At 58.3% G+C, this 22702-nt stretch overlaps 2 protein-coding genes across 5 annotated transcripts; both read right to left on the bottom strand.

The window, feature by feature from the left end:
- Positions 1–3784: 3784 nt before the first annotated feature.
- CLDN7 (claudin 7) lies at positions 3785–11045 on the bottom strand. The gene is made up of 4 exons (XM_085564110.1): positions 9947–11045; positions 7829–7993; positions 5923–6007; positions 3785–4084 (listed from the first exon to the last, which is right to left on the bottom strand). The coding sequence occupies exons 1-4, from the start codon at positions 10158–10160 to the stop codon at positions 3907–3909; spliced, it is 642 nt and encodes a 213-aa protein (XP_085420236.1). The 5' UTR covers positions 10161–11045; the 3' UTR covers positions 3785–3906.
- A 4557-nt stretch (positions 11046–15602) lies between these two features.
- MED11 (mediator complex subunit 11) lies at positions 15603–20818 on the bottom strand. 4 transcript variants are annotated; one of them, XR_014950686.1, is made up of 5 exons: positions 20702–20818; positions 18720–18850; positions 17431–17651; positions 16625–17007; positions 15603–16202 (listed from the first exon to the last, which is right to left on the bottom strand). XR_014950686.1 is itself a non-coding variant. In XM_085564291.1 (3 exons), the coding sequence occupies exons 1-3, from the start codon at positions 20784–20786 to the stop codon at positions 17514–17516; spliced, it is 354 nt and encodes a 117-aa protein (XP_085420417.1). In that variant the 5' UTR covers positions 20787–20818; the 3' UTR covers positions 17396–17513. The 4 variants fall into 4 exon arrangements, 1 of the variants encoding a protein (XP_085420417.1); XR_014950685.1 differs by having other exon boundaries at positions 15603–17007; XM_085564291.1 differs by lacking the exons at positions 15603–16202; positions 16625–17007 and having other exon boundaries at positions 17396–17651.
- Between the last annotated feature and the right edge of the window lie 1884 nt (positions 20819–22702).

Below are 22702 nucleotides of genomic sequence, written 5' to 3'. Positions count from 1 at the left end.
ATTTTCCCGAATTTCCCGGAGCTCCCGGAATTCCCGGGATTCCCGATTTTCCCGGGATTCCCGAATTTCCCGGGGTTCCCGGAGCTCCCGGGATTCCCGGGATTCCCGATTTTCCCGGGATTCCCGAATTTCCCGGGGTTCCCGGAGCTCCCGGAATTCCCGGGATTCCCGATTTTCCCGGGATTCCCGAATTTCCCGGGGTTCCCGGAGCTCCCGGGATTCCCGATTTTCCCGGGATTCCCGATTTTCCCGGGGCTGCCGCCGCTGCCGCGCCTGCCGGGCGGCCCGGGCGGGCGGGGGTCGCGACAGGGGCGGGGGTCGGGAACGGGCCGGGGGTCGGGAACGGACCGGGGGTCGCGACAGTCCCGACAGGGGCGGGGGTCGGGCCGGGGGTCGGGCCGGGGGCGGGGGTCGCCTCTGGAACGTGGAGCGGCAGCGGCCGGGAACGGCGATCCGCGGGGAGAGGGGAAACGGGGGGGAAAACGGGAATTTCGGGAGGAAAAATGGGGATTTCGGGAGGAAAAATGGGGCTGCCGGGGGCAAAAATGGGAATTTCGGGGGTTCCGGGGCGAAAAACGGGGATTTCGGGGGGGAAACGGGAATTCCGGGGCGGAAAACGGGGGTGCCGGGGCGAAAAATGGGAATTTCGGGAGGAAAAATGGGGATTTCGGGAGGAAAAATGGGAATGCCGGGGGGGGAAATGGGGATTCCGGGAGGGAAATCGGGAGTGCTGGGAGCGAAATGGGAATGCCAGGTCGGGGAACAGGAATTCCGGGCCGGGAAACGGGAATTCTGGGAGGGAAATCGGGAATTTTGGGGGTGCCGGGGCGAAAAATGGGGATTTCAGGGGGAAAAACGGGAATTTCGGGGGGGGAAATGGGGATTTTAGGGAGGGAAATGGGAATTTCAGGGGTGCCAGGGGGGTAAATGGGGATTTCAGGGGGGAAAACGGGAATTTCCGTGGAAATTCGGGAAATTTCAGTGGAAATTCCGGGAATTCCGCTGGAAATCCTGGGAATATTGCTGGAAATTCAGGGGATTTCAGTGGAAATTCGGGAAATCCAGGGAATATTGCTGGAAATCCCAGGAGTTTTGCTGGAAATTCGGGAAATCCGGCTGGAAATCCTGGGAATATTGATGGAAATTTTGGGAATCCTGCTGGAAATTCCGGGAATATTGCTGGAAATCCCGCTGGAAATTCGGGAAATCCGGCTGGAAATTTTGGGAATCCCGGTGGAAACCCGGGAAATCCCGCTGGAAATTGGGGAAATCTGGATGGAAATCCTGGGAATATTGCTGGAAATTTTGGGAATCCCACTGGAAGCCCGGGAAATCCCGCTGGAAATTCGGGAAATCTGGCTGAAACCCTCGGGAATCCCGTTGGAAATTTTGGAAATCCGGCTGGAAATTCGGGAAATCCCGTTGGAAATTTTGGGAATCCCGGTGGAAATTTTGGGAATCCCGCTGGTTCTCAGCCTCCGGCCGCCGTCCCGCCGTGTTCCCGGGGCTCGCCGCGGGACCCGCGGCCGATCGGGCCGGGGGAGGGACGGGACCGGGACCGGGGGAGCACCGGGACCGGGGGAGGGACGGGACCGGGGGAGGGGGAGGGACGGGACCGGGACCGGGGGAGCACCGGGACCGGGGGAGGGACGGGACCGGGGGAGGGGGAGGGACGGGACCGGGGGAGGGCGAGCGCCGCTTCGAGCGGGGCGCGGCGCCGCGGAGGCTCCGCGGCCGGTGGCGCCGCCTCCGCCTTGAGAGCCCCGAGAGCCCCGGGATTACCGAGATTACCGGGAGCCCCGGGATTCCCGGGAGTACTGAGAGCCCCGAGAGCCCCGGGATTCCCGGGATTCCCGGGATTCCCGGTTCCCCCGGTTCGTGCCTCGATTTCCCGGTTGCTGCCCCCGCTCCGCAGCCCCGGCCCGCCGGCCCCGAGGAGCGCCGGAGGCTCCGCGCGGCCGCGGCGGCGCCCGAGGGGCGAGCGCCCGGTTTGGGGGGCTCCGATGGATTTTGGGGGGGTTTGGGGGGTTTGGGGGTCCAAGAACATCCAGGGAATGAATTCGGAAAGGCTCGAGTGTCTGGAATGGATTTTTGGGGGGATTTTCGGGGTCTGAGATGGATTTTGGGGAGATTTTGGGGCTCTGCAATGGATTTTTGGGGGTCTGAGATGGATCCAGGGAATGAATTCGGAGAGGCTCAAGTGTCTGGAATGGATTTTTGGGGGGATTTTGGGGCTCTGCGATGGATTTTGGGGAGATTTTGGGGGTCTGAGATGGATTTTGGGGGTCTGGAATGGATTTTTGGGGGGTCTGAGATGGATCCAGGGAATGAATTCGGAGAGGCTCGAGTGTCTGGAATGGATTTTGGGGGGATTTTTGGGGGTCTGGAATGGATTTTGGGGAGATTTTGGGGGTCTGAGATGGATTTTGGGAATAAATTCGGAGAGGCTCGAGTGTCTGGAATGGATTTTTGGGGGGATTTTGGGGGTCTGAGATGGATTTTGGGAATAAATTCGGAGAGGCTCGAGTGTCTGGAATGGATTTTTGGGGGGATTTTGGGGGTCTGAGATGAATTTTTGGGGGTCTGAGATGGATTTTGGGAATAAATTCGGAAAGGCTCGAGTGTCTGGAATGGATTTTTGGGGGGATTTTGGGGGTCTGAGATTGATTTTGGGGAGATTTTGGGGGTCTGGAATGGATTTTGGGAATAAATTTGGAGAGGCTCGAGTGTCTGGAATGGATTTTTGGGGGGATTTTGGGGGTCTGAGATGGATTTTTGGGGGTCTGAGATGGATTTTAGGGACATTTTGGGGGTCTGAGATGGATTTTGGGAATAAATTCGGAAAGGCTCGAGTGTCTGGAATGGATTTTTGGGGGGATTCTGGGGCTCTGCGATGGATTTTGGGGGGATTTTGGGGGTCTGAGATGGATTTTGGGGGTCTGGAATGGATTTTTGGGGGTCCGAGAACATCCAGGGAATGAATTCGGAGAGGCTCAAGTGTCTGGAATGGATTTTTGGGGGGATTTTGGGGGTCTGAGATGGATTTTGGGGGTCTGGAATGGATTTTTGGGGGGATTTTGGGGGTCTGATATGGATTTTTGGGGCTCTGCAATGGATTTTGGGGAGATTTTGGGGGTCTGAGAACATCCAGTGAATGAATTCAGGACTCTCACGTGTCTGGGATGGATTTTTGGGGGGATTTTGGGGATCTCAGATGGATTTTGGGGGAATTTTTGGGGTCTCAGAGCATCCAGTGAATGAATTTGGGACTCTCAAGTGTCTGGAATGGATTTTTGGGGGGATTTTGGGGGTCTGGAATGGATTTTTGGGGGGATTTTGGGGACATTTGGGAGTCTGAGATGGATTTTGGGGCTCTCAGAACATCCAGTGAATAAATTCGAGGACTCTCAAGTGTCTGCAATTGATATTTTGGGGGGGATTTGGGGTCTCAGATGGATTTTTTGGGGGGGTCTCGGATGGATTTTGGGGGGTCTCAGATTTTGGGGTCCACAGGGGGAATTTTTGGGGGGAATTTTGGGGGTCTGAGATGGATTTTAGGGGGTCTCAGAGGATCCAGTGAATAAATTCGGGACCCTCAAGTGTCTGGAATAGATTTTTGAGACGATTTTGGGGACATTGGGGGTCTCCGATAGATTTTGGGGGTCTCGGATGGATTTTGGGGGGGGAGTTTGGGGGTCTGAGATGGATTTTGGGGGGTCTGAGAACATCCGGTGAATAAATTCCAAGACTCTCACGTGTCTGGAAAGGATTTTTGGGGGGATTTTGGGGGGTATTTTTGGGGGTCCCGGGATGATTTTGGGTCCTGCTGCACAACCTGTGCCAGCTCCTGAGTGGGGAGCAGGGCTGGAATTGGGTCGGGGGTCCCCGAATTGGGTCGGGGGTCGCTCAGACGTACTCGCGGCTGCCGGGGGCAGTTTTTGGGGGGCTCCTGGCCCGGGGGTAGCCCCGCTTGGCCGCCCCCCCCCCCCCGCAGCTGCAGCAGGACGAGGCCAGGAGGGACCCCCCGAGCAGCGCCAGGAACGAGCCCGCCCAGCCCAGGAACAGCGCGGAGCCGAACTCGAACCTGGCGAGGGAAATTTGGGGTGAGAAATGTCCGAAATGGTCAAAAAAGTATCCAAAAATAGCAAAAAACCCGATGGAAATAACCCAAATTAACCCAGAATTAACCCAGACCCGGCCCCGCCCAGCCCAGGAACAGCGCGGAGCCGAACTCGAACCTGGCGAGGGAAATTTGGGGTGAGAAATGTCCGAAATGGCCAAAAAAATATCCAAAAATAGCAAAAACCCCGATGGAAATAACCCAAATTAACCCAGAATTAACCCAGACCCGGCCCCGCCCAGCCCAGGAACAGCGCGGAGCCGAACTCGAACCTGCGAGGGAAATTTGGGGTGAGAAATGTCCGAAATGGTCAAAAAAATATCCAAAAATAGCAAAAAACCCGATGGAAATAACCCAAATTAACCCAGAATTAACCCAGACCCGGCCCCGCCCAGCCCAGGAACAGCGCGGAGCCGAACTCGAACCTGCGAGGGAAATTTGGGGTGAGAAGTGTCCGAAATGGTCAAAAAAGTATCCAAAAATAGCAAAAAACCCGATGGAAATAGCCCAAAATAGCAAAAAACCCGATGGAAATAACCCAAAATAGCAAAAAACCCGATGGAAATAGCCCAAAATATCCCAAATTAACCCAGAATTAACCCAGAATTAACCCAGACCCGGCCCCGCCCAGCCCAGGAACAGCGCGGAGCCGAACTCGAACCTGTGAGGGAAATTTGGGGTGAGAAGTGTCCGAAATGGTCAAAAAAGTATCCAAAAATAGTAAAAAACCCGATCGAAATAACCCAAAATAGCAAAAAACCCGATGGAAATAACCCAAAATTGCAAAAACCCGAACGAAATATCCCAAAATAACAAAAAAACCGATGGAAATAGCCCAAAATAGCAAAAACCCGAACGAAATATCCCAAAATATCCCGAAATAGCAAAAAACCCGATGGAAATAACACAAAATATCCCAAATTAACCCAGAATTAACCCAGACCCGGCCCCGCCCAGCCCAGGAACAGCGCGGAGCCGAACTCGAACCTGAGAGGGAAATTTGGGGTGAGAAATGTCCGAAATGGTCAAAAAAGTATCCAAAAATAGCAAAAAACCCGATGGAAATAGCCCAAAATACCCCGAAATAGCAAAAAAACCGATCGAAATTGCCCAAAATATACCAAAATAGCAAAAACCCGATCGAAATAGCCCAAAATAGCAAAAAACCGATCGAAGTTGCCCAAAATATCCCAAAATAGCAAAAAACCCGATTGAAATATCCCAAAATATCCCGAAATTGACCCAAATGAACCCAAAATAGGAAAAAAAACTCGCCCAAAAGAGCCCAAATTAACCCAGAATTACCCAAAAAATCCCGTCCCTAAAATCCATAAAAGTCGCCTTAAAATCCATTTAAAAATGTAAAATCCATCTAAATCACCCCAAAATGACACCCCAAAAACCAGAAGAACGCCAAAAACCCCAAAATCGCCGAATTTCACCCCAAAATTCCCCCTTGAAATCCACACCCCACCCAAAAAATCCCAAAAAAACCCTAAAAATCACTTTTAAATCCCCAAAAATCTCCCTAAAATCCACAAAAATCACCCCAAAACGGCGCCCCCAACACCCAAAAAAATCTCAAAAATCCCAAAACCCCAAAATCGCCGGATTTCACCCCAAAATCCCCCCTTGAAATCCAAAACCCACTCCGAAAATCCCCTAAAAATCACATTAAAATCCCCAAAAATCGCCCTAAAACCCCCCGAAATCGCCCCAAAACGGCGCCCCCGAGACCCCAAAAAATCCCCAAAAATCCCCAAACCCCAAAATCGCCGGATTTCAGCCCAAAATCCGCTCACTTGGAGTTGACGGGCACGGTGGGGTCGTAGAAGCTGCTGACGATCCTGTGGCCGTACCAGGAGCAGGCGGCGAGCGCCAGCAGCCCTGCGGAGCCAAAACCCGCCGAATTCGCCCCAAAAATCCCTCAAAATACCCCCAAAAAATCACCCCAAAAATCCCTCAAAAGATCCCCCAAAAAATCCCCAAAAAATCCCTCAAAAATCCCCCCAAAAATCCCCCAAAAATCCCCCCAAATACCCCAAAAAATCCCCCAAAAATCCCCCAAAAAATCCCCCCAAATCCCCAAAAAATCCCCCAAAAATCCCTCAAAAATCCCCCAAAAATCCCAAAAAAATCCCCCCAAATCATCCCAAAAAAATCCCCCCAAATCCCCCCAAAAATCCCCCAAAAATCCCCCCAAAAAATCCCCAAAAAATCCCTCAAAAATCCCCCCAATCCCCCCAAAAAATCCCCCCAAATCCCCCAAAAAATCCCCCCCAAAAATCCCCCCAAAATCCCCAAAAAATCCCCAAAAAATCCCTCAAAAATCCCCCAAAATACCCCAAAAAATCCCCCACTAAAATTCTCCCCAAATCCCCAAAAAATCCCCCCAAAAATCCCTCAAAAATCCCCCAAAAATCCCCCCAAAAAATCCCCCCAAAATCCCCCAAAAAATCCCTCAAAATACCCCAAAAATCACCCAAAAAATCCCTCAAAAATCCCCCCAAAAAATCCCCAAAAAATCCCCCCAAAATCCCCAAAAAATCCCCCAAAAAATCCCCCCAAAAATATCCCCCAAAAATCCCCAAAAATCCCCAAAATGGGGCCCGAGGGGGGAACCGCGGGGGACCCCGGAATTGGGGGGGAAATGGGGATTTTGGGTGAAAAATGGGGATTTTGGGGGCAGAAAATGGAGATTTTTGGGGGACAATTGGGATTTTTGGGTCAGAAAATGGGGGGTTTTGGGCAAAATGGGGATTTTGGGGGGAAATGGGGATTTTTGGGGGGGAAATGGGGATTTTCGGAGAAAAAAATGGGGATTTTTTGGGGAAAATTGGCATTTTTTGGGGGAAAATGGGGATTTTGGGGGGAAAATTGGGGATTTTTGGGTCAGAAAATGGAGATTTTTTGGGGGAAAAATGGGGATTTTGGGGGAAAATGGGGGTCCCGAGCCCATTTTCGGGGGTCCCAAACCCATTTTCGGGGGTCCAAAGCCCGTTTTAGGGGGTCCCGAACCCATTTTCGGGGGTCCCAAACCCATTTTCGGGGGTCCCAAACCCATTTCCGGGGGTCCAAAGCCCGTTTTAGGGGGTCCCGAACCCATTTTCGGGGGTCCCAAACCCATTTCCGGGGGTCCTGGGGGGTTTTTGAGGGTCCCAAACCCATTTTTGGGGGTCCCGAACCCATTTTCGGGGGTCCCAAACCCATTTTTGGGGGTCCCAAACCCATTTCGGGGGTCCCGAACCCATTTTTGAGGGTCCCAAACCCATTTTTGGGGGTCCCAAACACGTCTTTGGGGGTCCCAAACCCATTTTCGGTGGTCCTGGGGCGTTTTGCGGGTCCCAAACCCATTTTTGGGGGTCCCGAACCCATTTTCGGGGGTCCTGGGGGGTTTTTGGGGGTCCCAAACCCATTTTTGGGGGTCCCGAGCCCATTTCCGGGGGTCCCAAACCCATTTTTGGGGGTCCCAAACCCATTTTAGGGGGTCCCAAACCCATTTTCGGGGGTCCCGAACCCATTTTTGAGGGTCACAAACCCATTTTTGGGGGTCCCGAACCCATTTTTGGGGGTCACAAACCCATTTTTGAGGGTCGCAAACCCATTTTCGGGGGTCCCAAACCCATTTTCGGGGGTCCCAAACCCGTTTTTGGGGGTCCCAAACCCATTTTTGGGGGTCCCGAGCCCATTTTCGGGGGTCGCGCTCACCGGCCAGGATGAACAGGGCGCCCCCCGCGCCGGCCAGCGAGCCTTTCTTGCGGGGGTCGTCGCCGCCGCAGCGCGTGCAGCGCATCCCCGCCACGGCCGCGCCCAGCGCCAGCGGGCCCAGGACCCCCGCGACCACCATCAGCGCCCGCGCCGCCTGCAGGTGGGCTGGGGGCCCGAAACGGGGTCACCGGGGGGTTTGGGGGGTCACCGAGGGGGTTTGGGGGGTCCTGGAGGGGATTGGGGGGGGGTTGGGGGGTCCTGGAAGGGGTTTGGGGGGTCCTGGAGGGGGTTTGGGGGGTCCTGGGGGGATTGGGGGGGATTTGGGGGGTCCTGGAGGGGGTTTGGGGGGGTCCTGGGGGGATTGGGGGGGATTTGGGGGGTCCTGGAGGGGGTTTGGGGGGTCCTGGGGGGATTGGGGGGGATTTGGGGGGTCCTAGAGGGAGTTTTGGGGGGAGTTGGGGGGTCCCAGTTGGGCTGGGGGCCCAAAACGGGGTCACCGGGGGGGTTTGGGGGGTCCTGGGGGGCATTGGGGGGGATTTGGGGGGTCCTGGAGGGGGTTTGGGGGGGAGTTGGGGGCTCCCAGGTGGGCTGGGGGCCCAAAAGGGGGTCACCGGGGGGGCTTGGGGGGGAGTTGGGGGGATTTGGGGGGTCACCGGGGGGTTTGGGGGGTCCTGGGGGAATTTGGGGGGTCCAGCTGAGCAGGGGGGACACAGAGGTCACAAGAGGTCACCCCGCATTGTCCCACCCATGGCCCAGCGTGTGCCCCCGTGTCCCACACTCTGTGTCCGTGTCCCACCCGTGTCCCCCCGTGTCCCCCCGTGTCCCTCTGTGTCCCTCTGTGTCCCCCCGTGTCCCCCCGTGTCCCGCCCGTGTCCCGCCCGTGTCCCCCCGTGTCCCACGCGTGTCCCACACTCAGTGTCAGTGTCCCCCCGTGTCCCCCCGTGTCCCGCCCGTGTCCCCCCGTGTCCCCCCGTGTCCCCCCGTGTCCCACACTCTGTGTCCGTGTCCCACCCGTGTCCCCCCGTGTCCCGCCCGTGTCCCCCCGTGTCCCCCCGTGTCCCCCCGTGTCCCACGCGTGTCCCACACTCAGTGTCAGTGTCCCACCCGTGTCCCCCCGTGTCCCGCCCGTGTCCCCCCGTGTCCCCCCGTGTCCCACACTCAGTGTCAGTGTCCCACCCGTGTCCCACGCGTGTCCCACCCGTGTCCCCCCGTGTCCCCCCGTGTCCCACGCGTGTCCCACACTCAGTGTCAGTGTCCCACCCGTGTCCCCCCGTGTCCCGCCCGTGTCCCACACTCAGTATCCGTGTCCCACCCGTGTCCCCCCGTGTCCCCCCCGTGTCCCGCCCGTGTCCCCCCGTGTCCCGCCCGTGTCCCGCCCGTGTCCCCCCGTGTCCCACCCGTGTCCCCCCGTGTCCCACCCGTGTCCCACCCGTGTCCCGCCCGTGTCCCCCCGTGTCCCCCCGTGTCCCCCCCGTGTCCCGCCCGTGTCCCCCCGTGTCCCACCCGTGTCCCGCCTGTGTCCCCCCGTGTCCCACCCGTGTCCCCCCGTGTCCCACCCGTGTCCCGCCCGTGTCCCCCCGTGTCCCACGCGTGTCCCACGCTCAGTGTCCGTGTCCCACCCGTGTCCCCCCGTGTCCCCCCGTGTCCCACGCTCCGTGTCAGTGTCCCACCCGTGTCCCCCCGTGTCCCACGCGTGTCCCACACTCTGTATCAATGTCCCCCCGTGTCCCCCCGTGTCCCCCCGTGTCCCACGCGTGTCAGTCCCGCACCCGGCAGGCCCAGCACGGACTGGTGCCGGTGGCACTGCAGCTGGCCCGTGCTGGTGCTGGCGCAGCTCATCCACAGCCCCGCATTGTCCCACCCGTGTCCCCCCGTGTCCCACGCGTGTCCCACACTCCGTGTCCGTGTCCCCCCGTGTCCCACGCGTGTCCGTCCCGCACCCGGCAGGCCGAGCACGGACTGGTGCCGGTGGCACTGCAGCTGGCCCGTGCTGGTGCTGGCGCAGCTCATCCACAGCCCCGCATTGTCCCACCCGTGTCCCACCCGTGTCCCACCCGTGTCCCACACTCCGTGTCCGTGTCCCCCCGTGTCCCCCCGTGTCCCACGCGTGTCCCGCACCCGGCAGGCCGAGCACGGACTGGTGCCGGTGGCACTGCAGCTGGCCCGTGCTGGTGCTGGCGCAGCTCATCCACAGCCCGTTCATGGTGGCCACGGCCGTGATCAGCGCGTCCCCCGCGAACGTCGACACCTCCCACTGCGGCAGCGCCGCCGCCAGCGCCAGCGCGGCCCAGCCCGCCCCGGCCAGCGCCAGCCCCAGCGCCTGCAGCGCCATGGATGCACCTGGGGGGTTAACCACCGGTTATTGATCGGTTATCGATCGGTATTGGTAACCTATCGGTACTCTATCAATGCCCTATGGACACCCCGTGGGTCACACCCAGCGCCAGCGCGGCCCAGCCCGCCCCGGCCAGCGCCAGCCCCAGCGCCTGCAGCGCCATGGATGATCCTGGGGGGTGAACCACCGGTTATTGATCAGGATCGATCGGTATTGGTAACCTATCGGTACTCTATCAATGCCCTATGGACACCCCGTGGTTCCCAGCCCGCCCCGGCCAGCGCCAGCCCCAGCGCCTGCAGCGCCATGGATGCACCTGGGGGGTGAACCACCGGTTATTGATCGGGATCGATCGGTATTGGTAACCTATCGGTACTCTATCAATGCCCTATGGACACCCCGTGGGTCACACCCAGCGCCAGCGCGGCCCAGCCCGCCCCGGCCAGCGCCAGCCCCAGCGCCTGCAGCGCCATGGATGCACCTGGGGGGTTAAACACCGGTTATTGATCGGGATCGATCGCTATTGGTAACCTATCGGTACTCTATCAATGCCCTATGGACACCCCGTGGGTCACACCCAGCGCCAGCGCGGCCCAGCCCGCCCCGGCCAGCGCCAGCCCCAGCGCCTGCAGCGCCATGGATGATCCTGGGGGGTTAAACACCGGTTATTGATCGGTTATTGATCGGTATTGGTAACCTATCGGTACTCTATCAATGCCCTATAGACACCCCGTGGTTCCCAGCCCGCCCCGGCCAGCGCCAGCCCCAGCGCCTGCAGCGCCATGGATGCACCTGGGGGGTTAACCACCGGTTATTGATCGGTTATTGATCGGTATTGGTAACCTATCGGTACTCTATCAATGCCCTATGGACACCCCGTGGGTCACAGCCCGCCCCGGCCAGCGCCAGCCCCAGCGCCTGCAGCGCCATGGATGCACCTGGGGGGTTAACCACCGGTTATTGATCGGTTATTGATCGGTATTGGTAACCTATCGGTACTCTATCAATGCCCTATAGACACCCCGTGGTTCCCAGCCCGCCCCGGCCAGCGCCAGCCCCAGCGCCTGCAGCGCCATGGATGCACCTGGGGGGTTAAACACCGGTTATTGATCGGGATCGATCGCTATTGGTAACCTATCGGTACTCTATCAATGCCCTATGGACACCCCGTGGGTCACACCCAGCGCCAGCGCGGCCCAGCCCGCCCCGGCCAGCGCCAGCCCCAGCGCCTGCAGCGCCATGGATGCACCTGGGGGGGTTAACCACCGGTTATTGATCGGTTATTGATCGGTATTGGTAACCTATCGGTACTCTATCAATGCCCTATGGACACCCCGTGGGTCACACCCAGCGCCAGCGCGGCCCAGCCCGCCCCGGCCAGCGCCAGCCCCAGCGCCTGCAGCGCCATGGATGATCCTGGGGGGTGAACCACCGGTTATTGATCGGTTATTGATCGGTATTGGTAACCTATCGGTACTCTATCAATGCCCTATGGACACCCCGTGGTTCCCAGCCCGCCCCGGCCAGCGCCAGCCCCAGCGCCTGCAGCGCCATGGATGCACCTGGGGGGTTAAACACCGGTTATTGATCGGGATCGATCGGTATTGGTAACCTATCGGTACTCTATCCATGCCCTATGGACACCCCGTGGGTCACAGCCCGCCCCGGCCAGCGCCAGCCCCAGCGCCTGCAGCGCCATGGATGATCCTGGGGGGGTGAACCACCGGTTATTGATCGGTTATTGATCGGTATTGGTAACCTATCGGTACTCTATCAATGCCCTATGGACACCCCGTGGGTCACACCCAGCGCCAGCGCGGCCCAGCCCGCCCCGGCCAGCGCCAGCCCCAGCGCCTGCAGCGCCATGGATGATCCTGGGGGGGTGAACCACCGGTTATTGATCGGTTATTGATCGGTATTGGTAACCTATCGGTACTCTATCAATGCCCTATGGACACCCCGTGGTTCCCAGCCCGCCCCGGCCAGCGCCAGCCCCAGCGCCTGCAGCGCCATGGATGCACCTGGGGGGTTAACCACCGGTTATTGATCGGTTATTGATCGGTATTGGTAACCTATCGGTACTCTATCAATGCCCTATGGACACCCCGTGGGTCACACCCAGCGCCAGCGCGGCCCAGCCCGATTGATCCCCGATCGACCACGCATAGCTCCCTTATTGATCCGCCGTCAATCCCCCATAGACCCCCTACAGATCCCCTATCGATCCCCAATCAAACCCCCATCAATCCCCCCAATCGATCGCCAATAGCTCCATTATTGATCCAGTATCAATCCCCCATTGACCCCCTGGAGATCCCCTATTGATACCAAATCAATCCCCCTCGGTCCCCAATTAATCCCCAATCAATCCCCCATCAATCCCCCCAATCAATCCCCAATAGCTCCCTTATTGATCCACCATCGATCCCTCATAGACCCCCTACAGATCCCCTATCGATCCCCAATCAAACCCCAATCAATCCCCCATTGATTGATCCCCAGTCAATCCCCAATAGCTCCGTTATTGATCCGCCATTGATCCCCCATAGACCCCCTACAGATCCCCATTGATCCCCGATCAATCCCCAATCAATGCCCCATCAATCCCTGATCAATCCCTCCTCGATTGATCGCCAATAGCTCCGTTATTGATCCGACATTGATCCCCTATAGACCCCCTACAAATCCCCATTGATCCCCGATCAATCCCCCATCAATCCCCCCCGATTGATCGCCAATAGCTCCGTTATTGATCCGCCATCGATCCTCCATAGACCCCTTACAGATCCCCCATCGATCCTCAATCAATCCCCGATCTATCCCTGATCAATCCCTCCCGATCGATCGCCAATAGCTCCGTTATTGATCCGCCATCGATCCTCCATAGACCCCTTACAGATGCCCCATCGATCCTCAATCAATCCCCGATCAATCCCTGATCAATCCCTCCCGATCGATCGCCCATAGCTCCGTTATTGATCCGCCATTGATCCCCCATAGACCCCCTACAGATCTCCTATTGATCCCCAATCAATCCTCGATCAATCCCCGATCAATCCCCAATCAATCCCCCTCGATCCCCCATCAACCCCCCCCGATCGATCGCCAATAGCTCCGTTATTGATCCGCCATCGATCCTCCATAGACCCCTTACAGATCCCCCATCGATCCTCAATCAATCCCCGATCGATCCCTGATCAATCTCCCCCGATCGATCGCCCATAGCTCCGTTATTGATCCGCCATCGATCCCCCATAGAGCCCCTACAGATCTCCTATTGATCCCCAATCAATCCTCGATCAATCCCCGATCAATCCCCAATCAATCCCCCTCGATCCCCCACCGATCCCCCCCGATCGATCGCCAATATCCCCGTTATTGATCCGCCATCGATCCCCGCTCACCCTCGGGCCGGCGGCGGCTCCGGGCGGGGTCGGGGCAGGGTGGGGGGGGGCAAAGGTGAGCGCACCTGCTCATAACGGCCGATGACGTCACCGATGACGTCACCGCCCCGCGGGGGGGGGGCAGCGGTGACAAAGGCGACAATGAATGGGGGGGGGAGGGGCGGGGGGGAGGGGGGGTCAAGGGTCAGGGGTGGGGCGGGGACACGCCCGGGGGGGAGGGGAGGGGTGGGGGAGGGCGCGGGGGAAATCCCGGGGGGATTTTGGGGGATTTGGGGGGTCCTGGGAGGATTTGTGGGGTCCAGGGGGAATTTGGGGGGATTTGGGGGGTCCTGGGGGGATTTGAAGGGGATTTGGGGGGGATTTGGGGGGATTTGGGGGGTCCTGGGGGGATTTGGGGGGATTTGGGGGGGATTTGGGGGGATTTGGGGGGATTTGGGGGGGATTTGGGGGGTCCTGGGGGGATTCTGGGGGGATTTGGGGTAAATTTGGGGGTCCTGGGGGGATTTTGGGGGGATTTTGGGGGGATTTGGGGGGATTTGGGGGGATCTGGGGGGTCCTGGGGGGATTTTGGGGGGATTTGGGGGGTCCTGGGGGGATTCTGGGGGGATTTGGGGGGGATTTGGGGGGTCCTGGGGGGATTTTGGGGGGATTTTGGGGGGATTTGGGGGGATTTGGGGGGTCCTGGGGGATTTTGGGGGGATTTGGGGGGTCCTGGGGGGATTCTGGGGGGATTTGGGGGGATTTGGGGGGATTTGGGGGGTCCTGGGGGGATTCTGGGGGGATTTGGGGGGGATTTGGGGGATCCTGGGAGGATTTTGGGGGGATTTGGGGGGTTCTGAGGGGGATTTTGGGGAACTCTGGGGGGTTTAAGGGGGGATTTGGGGGCGTTTAGGGGGGATTTTGGGGATTTGGGTGGATTTTGGGGATCCCCAAGTGAATTTTTGGGGTCTCAGGTGAGTTTTTTGGGGTCCCGAGGTGAATTTTGTTGTCCACAGTTGAATTTTGAGGATCCCCAGGTGGAATTTTGGGGTTCCCAGATGGAATTTTGGGGGTCTCAGGTGAATTTTGGGCTCCCAAGTAAATTTTGGGGGTCCCAGGTGGAATTCTGGGGCTCCCAGGTGAATTTTGGGGGTACCCAGGTGGGTTTTTTTGGGTCCCAGGTGGAATTTTTGGGTTCCCAAGTGAATTTTTGGGGCTCCCAGGTGAATTTTGGGGGTACCCAGGTGGGTTTTTTTGGGTCCCAGGTGGAATTTTTGGGTTCCCAAGTGAATTTTTGGGGCTCCCAGGTGAATTTTGGGGGTACCCAGGTGGGTTTTTTTGGGTCCCAGGTGGAATTTTGGGGCTCTCAGGTGAATTTTTGGGGCTCTCAGGTGAATTTTTGGGGCTCCGGGGTGGAATTTTGGGGGTCCCGCCCCTCCCCCTGCCCAATCCAAGCCAACCCCAGTCGATGACGTCACCTGAGAACAGCCCGGACACGCCCCCAGCGCTGATTGACAGACTATTAACGAGATGGGCGTGGCCATCGAGCAAAACCACGCCCATTTCCGGTCCCGCGGCCCCGCCCAGTGACGTCACCGGCGCCGTGGCGGCCCCGCCCGGGAACGAAACAGAAACCGAAAATTTGGGGGAATTTTGGGACCCCCAAAACCGCCCCGGGACCCCCCAAAATCCTCCCCAGGGACCCCAAATTCCCCCCAGGACCCACAAGTTCCTCCCCAAACCCTCAAATTTCTCCCCAAACCCCCCAAATTTCTTCCAAACCCCTCAAAATTCTTCCCCAAACCCCCAAATTTCGCCCCCAAGCCCCCCCAATTTCCCCCAAACCTTCCAATTCCTCCCCAAACTCTCAAATTTCTTCCCAAACCCCCAAATTTCCCAAATTTCTCCTAAACCCCTCAAATTTCCCCACAAAACTTGCACATTTCTCTCCAAATCCCCCAAATTGACCCCAAACCTCCATATTTCTCCCCAAACCCCAAATTCTCCCCAAAATCTCCCCCGGGATCCCCCAAAAACTCCGAGTCCCCTCGAGGTGTCAAGGCCACCGCGGTGTCCCTTTATTTGGGGGGGGTCTCCAAGGGTGGGGGTGGCACCTGGGGGTCCCCAGCTGTGCCCAGGTGTGCTCCAGATGTGCCCAGCTGTGCCCAGGGTCTCTCAACATTTTCACATCCCCAAAAAATCCCAATAAATTCCCGTTTTTCCACACTTTGGTGCCTCGGGGCCATTCCAGGTGTGTCCCACGCCATGCCCAGGTGTGCCCAGGTGTGCCCAGAGTCTATCAACATTTTCACACCCCAATAAAGTCCCAATAAAATCCCATTTTTCCGTGCCGAGACTCTTCCAGGTGTGTCCCACGCCGTGCCCAGGTGTGCCCAGAGTCTCTCAGGGCTGTCACACCCCAATAAATTCCCAATAAAACCCCAATAAATTCCCATTTTTCCACATTTTGGTGTCTCGAGGCCATTCCAGCTGTGTCCCCCGCTGTGCCCAGGTGTGCCCAGCTGTGCCCATTGTCTCTCAGGGCTGTCACACCCCAATAAATTCCCAATAAAACCCCAATAAATTCCCATTTTTCCCCACTTTGGCGCCTCGGGGCCGTTCCAGCTGTGTCCCACGCCGTGCCCGGCCGTGCCAGCTGTGCCCATTGTCTCTCAGGGCTGTCACACCCCAATAAAATCCCAATAAAATCCCAATAAAATCCCAATAAATTCCCATTTTTCCCCACTTTGGCACCTCAAGGCCGTTCCAGCTGTGTCCCACGCCGTGCCCAGCCGTGCCAGCTGTGCCCAGCTGTGCCCAGGGTCTCAGCGATGTCTCACCCCATCAAATTACCAATAAAACCCCAATAAAATCCCAATAAATTCCCATTTTTCCCCACTTTGGCGCCTCGAGGCCGTTCCAGGTGTGTCCCATGCTGTGCCCAGCTGTGCCAGCTGTGCCCAGCTGTGCCCAGCGTCTCTCAGCGATGTCTCACCCCATTAAATTCCCAATAAAACCCCAATAAATTCCCATTTTTCCACATTTTGGTGTCTCAACGCCTTTCCAGGTGTGTCCTACGCCGTGCCAGCTGTGCCCAGCGTCTCTCAGCGATGTCTCACCCCATTAAATTCCCAATAAAATCCCAATAAATTCCCATTTTTCCCCACTTTGGCGCCTCGGGGCCGTTCCAGGTGTGTCCCACGCCGTGCCAGCTGTGCCCAGCTGTGCCCAGCGTCTCTCAGCGATGTCTCACCCCATTAAATTCCCAATAAAATCCCAATAAAATCCCAATAAATTCCCGTTTTTCCACACTTTGGTGCCTCGCAGCTGTTCCATGTCCCACGCTGTTCCAGCTGTGCCCAGCTGTGCCCAGGGTCTCTCAGCGATGTCTCACCCCAATAAAATCCCAATAAAACCCCAATAAAATCCCAATAAATTCCCGTTTTTCCCCACTTTGGCGCCTCGGGGCCGTTCCAGCTGTGCCCCACACCGTGCCCAGCCATGCCAGCCGTGCCCAGGGTCTCTCAGCGATGTCTCACCCCATTAAATTCCCAATAAAACCCCAATAAATTCCCGTTTTTCCACACTTTGGCGCCTCGGGGCCGTTCCAGCTGCGCCCCACGCCGTTCCAGCTGTGTCCCCCGCCGTGCCCGGCCGTGCCAGCTGTGCCCATTGTCTCTCAGGGCTGTCACACCCCAATAAAATCCCAATAAAATCCCAATAAATTCCCATTTTTCCCCACTTTGGCGCCTCGGGTCTGTTCCAGCTGTGCCCCACACCGTGCCCAGCCATGCCAGCCGTGCCCAGGGTCTCTCAGCGATGTCTCACCCCATTAAATTCCCAATAAAATCCCAATAAATTCCCATTTTTCCCCACTTTGGTGCCTCGGGGCCGTTCCAGCTGTGCCCCACGCCGTTCCAGCTGTGTCCCCCGCCGTGCCCGGCCGTGCCAGCTGTGCCCAGCTGTGTCAGGGCTCCAGCATGAGCTCGCAGGCGCGCGCCAGCTCGGCCAGGCGCCGCCGGGCGTGCTCCAGGCGGTTCAGCGCCAGCTGGCAGCTCTTGCGCGCCGCGTAGCTCGAGCCCTCGTGGGGCTGCCCCGTGGCCACCTGGGGGAGACCCCGAAAATCCCAGATCCCGCCTACGGGCACCCCGAAATCCCAGATCCCACCTTGGATCCCCAAAAATCCCCAAATCCCAGTTGGAAAACCCCAAAAACCCCAAATCCCGCCCGCAGCACCCCAAAAAATCCCAGATCCCAACTGGGGGCACTCCAAAAACCCAAATCCCAACTGGGGGCACCCCGAAATCCCAAATCCCACCTTGGATCCCCAAAAATCCCCAAATCCCACATTGGATCTTCAAAAATCCCTAAATCCCAGTTGGAAAACCCCAAAAACCTCAAATCCCGCCCGCGGCACCCCAAAAATTCCAGATCCCAACTGGAGGCACTCCAAAATCCCAAATCCCAACTGGGGGCACTCCAAAATCCCAAATCCCACCTTGGATCCCCAAAAATCCCCAAATCCCACCTTGGATCTTCAAAAATCCCCAAATTCCACCTTGGATCCCCAAAAATCCCCAAATCCAACCTTGGATCTTCAAAAATCCCCAAATCCCAGTTGGAAAACCCCAAAAACCCCAAATCCCGCCCGCGGCACCCCAAAAATCCCAGATCCCAACTGGGGGCACTCCAAAATCCCAAATCCCACCTTGGATCCCCAAAAATCCCCAAATCCCACCTTGGATCTTCAAAAATCCCCAATCCCAGTTGGAAAACCCCGAAAATCCCAGATCCCACCTAGGGGCACCCCGAAATCCCAAATCCCACCTTGGATCCCCAAAAATCCCACCTGAGACCCCCCCAAACCCCACCTGGGACCTCCAAATCCAACCTGGGACCCCCCAAACCCCACCTGGGACCCCCCAAACCCCCCTGAGGACCCCCCAAATCCAACCTGGGACCCCCCAAACCCCACCTGGGACCCCCCAAACCCCCCTGAGGACCCCCCGAACCCCACCTGGGACCCCCCAAACCCCCCTGAGGACCCCCCAAACCCCACCTGGGACCCCCCAAACCCCCCTGAGGACCCCCCAAACCCCCCTGAGGACCCCCCAAACCCCACCTGGGACCCCCAAACCCCACCTGGGACCCCCAAACCCCCCTCGGGGCTCACCTGGGTCAGGTAGCGGATCTGGGCCGAGAGCTCGGCCTCCACCTTGGCCACGGCGGCGCCGAACTGGGCGGCCTGGCGGTCCAGGTGCCGCTCCTGGGGCTTCTCCTTGGAGAGCTCCAGGATCACCAACCCTGCGGGCACAGCTGGGTCACACCTGGGCACACCTGGGGCACACCTGGGGTAACACCTGGGCACACCCAAACCCCCCCCGGGCGGTCCAGGTGCCGCTCCTGGGGCTTCTCCTTGGACAGCTCCAGGATCACCAACCCTGCGGGCACAGCTGGGTCACACCTGGGCACACCTGGGGCACACCTGGGCACACCTGGGGAAACACCTGGGCACACCCAAACCCCCCCCGGGCGGTCCAGGTGCCGCTCCTGGGGCTTCTCCTTGGACAGCTCCAGGATCACCAACCCTGCGGGCACAGCTGGGTCACACCTGGGCACACCTGGGGCACACCTGGGGTAACACCTGGGCACACCCAAACCCCCCCCGGGCGGTCCAGGTGCCGCTCCTGGGGCTTCTCCTTGGACAGCTCCAGGATCACCAACCCTGCGGGCACAGCTGGGTCACACCTGGGCACACCTGGGGCACACCTGGGCACACCTGGGGAAACACCTGGGCACACCCAAACCCCCCCCGGGCGGTCCAGGTGCCGCTCCTGGGGCTTCTCCTTGGACAGCTCCAGGATCACCAACCCTGCGGGCACAGCTGGGTCACACCTGGGCACACCTGGGGCACACCTGGGGTAACACCTGGGCACACCCAAACCCCCCCCGGGCGGTCCAGGTGCCGCTCCTGGGGCTTCTCCTTGGACAGCTCCAGGATCACCAACCCTGCGGGCACAGCTGGGTCACACCTGGGCACACCTGGGGCACACCTGGGGTAACACCTGGGCACACCCAAACCCCCCCCGGGCGGTCCAGGTGCCGCTCCTGGGGCTTCTCCTTGGAGAGCTCCAGGATCACCAGCCCTGCGGGCACAGCTGGGTCACACCTGGGCACACCTGGGGCACACCTGGGCACACCTGGGCACACCTGGGGCACACCTGGGGCACACCTGGGGCCCACCTGGGCACACCCAAACCCCCCCCGGGCGGTCCAGGTGCCGCTCCTGGGGCTTCTCCTTGGACAGCTCCAGGATCACCAACCCTGCGGGCACAGCTGGGTCACACCTGGGCACACCTGGGCACACCTGGGGTAACACCTGGGCACACCTGGGCACAGCTGCGGCACAGCTGGGCATACCTGGGCCACACCTGGGGCACATCTGGGCACACCTGGGACACACCTGGGGGCACCTGGGCACACCTGGGCACAGCTGGGGCACAGCTGGGCCACACCTGGGGCACATCTGGGCACACCTGGGGGCACCTGGGCACACCTGGGCACATCTGGGCACACCTGGGATACACCTGGGCCACACCTGGGGCACATCTGGGCACATCTGGGCACACCTGGGGGCACCTGGGCACACCTGGGCACACCTGGGGCACATCTGGGCACATCTGGGCACACCTGGGGGCACCTGGGCACACCTGGGGCACATCTGGGCACATCTGGGCACACCTGGGATACACCTGGGCACACTTGGGGCACACCTGAGCCACACCTGGGCACACCTGGGGCACTCCTGAGCTCACCTGGACACACCTGGGCACACCTGGGGGTACCTGGGGCACACCTGGGCCACATCTGGGCACCCCGTGACCCCTCCCCGTGACCTCCGACCCCATTCCGGGCTCTCCCATTGGTCCCTCCAGGCTCACCCCAGCGCTGGCCACGCCCCCACCCCTCAAGCCCCGCCCCCTCCCACCCCCGCCAATCACCGCCCTCCCCATGGCAACCCAAGCCCCGCCCACCCCCAACCCGGAAGTGCCTCCCCCTCCTCCCCATACCCAAACCCCGCGGCCCCTCCCCCCTTCCCCCCGCGCCCCTCCCCCTCCGCGCAGGCCCCGCCCCTCCCCCCCAAGCCCCGCCCACCCGCGCTCTGCAGGGAGGCGCCGATTTCGCGCTCCAGCTCCTCCAGCGCCCGCAGCCGCTCGTTGGCCACGCCGAACCCCGCCATGGCGGCCGCGGCCGCTTCCGCCTCCCCTTCCCGCCGCTTCCGGTTCCCTCCGCCAATGGCAGCGCGCGGAGCCCGTCACGTGGGCGGAAGCGCCCGCCAGGGGCCGCTCCGGGCGGAACTCGGCGGTTTGGGGTCCTCCAGGGTTTCTTTGCGTTAAAAAACGGCCAAAAGCCACCCAAACCCGCTCGAAATCCAACCCAAAATCGCCCCAAATCCACTCCAAAATCCACCCAAAAACCGCCCAAAATCCACCCCAAACCCAGCCCAAAATCGCCCCAAATCCACTCCAAAATCCAGCCCAAAACAGCCTAAAATCCACCCAAAAACCGCCCAAAATCCACCCCAAACCCAGCCCAAAATCGCCCCAAATCCACTCCAAAATCCAGCCCAAAACAGCCCAAAATCCACCCAAAACCCGCCCAAAATCCACCCCAAACCCAGACCAAAATCGCCCCAAATCCACTCCAAGATCCAGCCCAAAACAGCCCAAAATCCACCCAAAAATCGCCCCAAATCCACTCCAAAATCCAGCCCAAAATTGCCCCAAATCCACTCCAAAATCCAGCCCAAAATCGCCCCCAAATCCAGCCCAAAACCGCCCAAATCTCAATCCCAAAACCGCCCCCAAATCCGTCCCAAATCCACCCAAATCCACCCCAAAACCGCCCCCAAATCCAGCCCCAAAACCGCCCCAAATCCAGCCAAAAACTGCCCAAAATCCAAACCCTAAAACCGCCCCAAAACCGCCCAGATCTCAACCCCAAAACTTCCCCTAAATCCGTTTCAAATCCACCCAAATCCACCCCAAAACCGCCCCCAAATCCAGCCCCGTAACCGCCCCAAAATCCTCCCCAAAACTGCTCAAAATCCAACCCCAAAACTGCCCCAAATCCAGCCCAAAACCGCCCAAAATTCAGCCCAAAACCACCCCAAAAGCACCACAAAACCGCTCCAAAATCCGTTCCAAAACCGCCCTAAATCGACCCCAAAACCGCCCCCAAATCTAGCCCAAATCCACCCCAAAACCGCCCAAAATCCAACCCCAAAACCGCCCCAAATCCAACCCCAAAACCGCCCCAAATCCACCCCAAATTCACCCCAAAACTGCCCCTAATTACCATAAGAGATTCACTTTCCCCAGGCCACGCCCCTAATTACATAATAAATTCACTTTTCTACAGGCCACGCCTCTAATTGCCATAACAATTCTAGTTTCCCGCAGGCCACGCCCCTAATTACAATAATAAATTCATTTCCACAGGCCACGCCCCTAATTACCATAACAATTTGCTTCCCCCAGGCCGCGCCCCTAATTACAATAATAAATTCACTCTCCCCAGGCCACGCCCCTAATTACAACAAAAAACCACTTTCCTCCAGGCCACGCCCCCAATTTCCTTTTATGGATTGTATTTCCCAGGCCACGCCCCTAATTACCATAATAAATTCACTTTTCCCCAGGCCACGCCCTTGATTTCATTTTACAAATGGGATTTCCCCGGTCATGCTCCTAATTACCATAACAAATTCACTTTCCCCAGGCCACGCCCCTAATTACCATAATAAATTCATTTTTTCCAGGCAATGCCCCTAATTACTTTAATAAATTCACTTTCCTGGGCCACGCCCCTAATTACCTCAATAAATTCACTTTCCACAGGCCACGCCCCATATTACCATAGTAGATTCACTTTCCCCAGGCCACGCCCCTAATTACTTTAATAAATTCACTTTCCTCAAGGCCACGCCCCTAATTACCATAATAAATTCACTTTCCCCTAGGCCACAGCCTAATTACATTTAATAAGTTCTTTCCTCCAGGCCACGTTCCTAGTTACGAGAATAAATTCACTTTCCTCCAGGCCTCGCCCCTAATTATTTTTAATAGATTAAATTTCCTCCAGGCCCCTAATTAC

This window comes from Lonchura striata, chromosome 32 (genome assembly GCF_050655825.1).
Source record: "Lonchura striata isolate lonStrDom1 chromosome 32, ASM5065582v1, whole genome shotgun sequence".
In the NCBI taxonomy this organism is placed as follows: domain Eukaryota; kingdom Metazoa; phylum Chordata; class Aves; order Passeriformes; family Estrildidae; genus Lonchura; species Lonchura striata.
The sequence above is the reverse complement of the archived record's forward strand: the minus strand, read 5'-3'. Positions and strand labels throughout refer to the sequence as shown.